The sequence below is a fragment of the Chaetura pelagica genome, unplaced genomic scaffold (assembly GCF_000747805.2).
Source record: "Chaetura pelagica isolate M959 unplaced genomic scaffold, ChaPel_1.0 scaffold139, whole genome shotgun sequence".
Classification (NCBI taxonomy): domain Eukaryota; kingdom Metazoa; phylum Chordata; class Aves; order Apodiformes; family Apodidae; genus Chaetura; species Chaetura pelagica.
Window position 1 is genome coordinate 401,709 of NW_009970717.1, and position 2,015 is coordinate 403,723.

Here is a 2,015-nt window from a genome sequence, read left to right on the forward strand (position 1 = left end):
CCGCCCTCCTCCGATTCCCTGCGAGTATCCTGCAGCACATCCCAAGCACAAGGGGCCCCGTTCCCGACCCCGGCAGCCCCCCCCCACAGCCTCCGCCGCAGAGAAACCGCTGTGCTTCTGGCCGGTGCCCGCTACCCATCACATACTTAAACACAGTCCCTTAAGATGCGAGAAAAGGTTTTCATCGTCATGGTAATCCCTCGTACTTCCCATCAGTAGCTGCCACTGCCTCCCTTGCTTGATCGTGCAGCTGGGAGAAGAGGGGGTTTCTTGGGAGTCATTTTACGTGATGTTTTATGGCACAGGGCGTGTGTCACGTCACAGCATTTTCACATAATTACTGGATCTTTCAAAGGTGTATGACAAGTAATCCCTTTGATAGGTTCATTTGTGCAGTACCAATGGAGAATTGCCATTACACCCTTAGTATGCCTGGAGAAGTCCATGTAGCATGCACAGAGTTCCAGCCATTCAAGAGCTGCTGGAAGTTTTAATTTTGTAGTTACCTGGAATATTTAAAGTTACTTACAAATTTGTTGGAAGAATGTATTACTAAGACCATTTTTTGAGCCATATGGAGTATTTTATTTTTTTTCTACTTTTGTTTTAATTGGAAGGGATAAAAGTGTAATAAAACTTCATCTTAAAGGCAGCTCAGGGTCAGGTACACTGGGATCTTTTTAAGTTGTTTTAGAATTCTGAAAAGTCTGAAAGAAAGTTAGAAGTAGATGAGAAACCAGACAGGTCTGTAAAAGTTTATCTGACAATTTTGATATGACTGATTTTTTAATATTTTTTAACAGATCTTGCTGTGGAGATTTAAAAGTACTTAAGATTCTACAGAAAGAGTTCACATGTGTTACAATTTTGTTAGTAACAACTTTCACCTACTGCTTATGCACACAGATAATCAAATTCACCATTTGAGATTAAATTAAGATTACTGATAGTTTACACATGGAAACCAACATCATATTTAAGCATAAATGGCTGGGTGTTCATGCTGTAAAAGCAATGTATACAGGAAGCAGATGTTTAAGAGGTACTTTTAAGAATTAAAAGTATCAGTAGCAACCCCTGTTAACTGAGTTCTGTTAACAGTTCACATTGAGTTTAAGGTTTTCTGTTGGTTTGAGCAGACTTAGTCAAGCCTCTAAGACAAGTTGCAATTTTAGTTTCCAAACTTGGCATGTTTACATGTAAAACAGAAACTTGCTTGTTTTTATAGGGGGAAAAAAAAGTAATTTTTTATCATTACAAGCTCTTTTTCCTGTAGACTTCCTTGCTGATGGCTTTTTAAGTTACTGATGCTTTCTATCTGCTGAGAATACTATTATTTAAAGGCTTGCTTCCATTTTTCAGTGGTCGTCGCCTCCAGAGGCCATTGAACGCTTTAAATCTCAAGAAATGTGGTTTCCTCCGCCTCAGTTTTATGAACTGTGTAGGCTGTGCAACTTCTCTTCACTACATGAATTACACAAGTTCAGCTCTGATCGAGCTCTAGAGGGGTGTGAACGTTGGCTGCCTGTGATGTTAACTGCTTCAGATGGCTTCATTCAGCTATTGCCAGGTAAGAAAAGAGATTGAGGTTTTTTTAAATACATGAAAGCTTGGGAACTGATACTTAATGAAGCCACGTGACACAAACCAGTCTATAACTGTAAGGAAAATACTATTTTAAGTCAAGTTACTGCACACTTTCTCTACTGTTTGTCTTCCTTTTTTATACATTTTGTACTGGCTGCTGTCAGAGACAAGGATAAGTCAGCACAGTTATTTCTGCACTTACTCATAATCTCATTGTCTCACATGGTATGTTTATTTACAAAGAAATGCTAGCATTTCTACTTCTTTTTTTAATCTGAAGTATGTATTAGAACTCCTATTTAGTCCCTGTCTGGGAATTCTCATTTGCTTCCATTATCTGAAAGGGCAAGTGGATCAAGCATAGCTGCAGTACCAGTCTTCACAACTGTAGTGGTAGGACAGTGATATACTAATTCCTTTTCTTCCTG

At 39.1% G+C, this 2,015-nt stretch overlaps 1 protein-coding gene across 1 annotated transcript in view; it reads left to right on the forward strand.

Moving 5' to 3' along the window:
• The first annotated feature begins 165 nt into the window (after positions 1 to 165).
• NUDT19 (nudix (nucleoside diphosphate linked moiety X)-type motif 19) overlaps positions 166 to 2,015 on the forward strand; it is a 2,828-nt gene continuing 978 nt past the window's right edge. Inside the window, exons 1-2 of the mRNA XM_010006220.1 lie at positions 166 to 192; positions 1,363 to 1,570. Of these exons, the coding sequence (XP_010004522.1) occupies positions 166 to 192; positions 1,363 to 1,570 (235 nt within the window). The remainder of the gene's footprint in view (positions 193 to 1,362; positions 1,571 to 2,015) is intronic.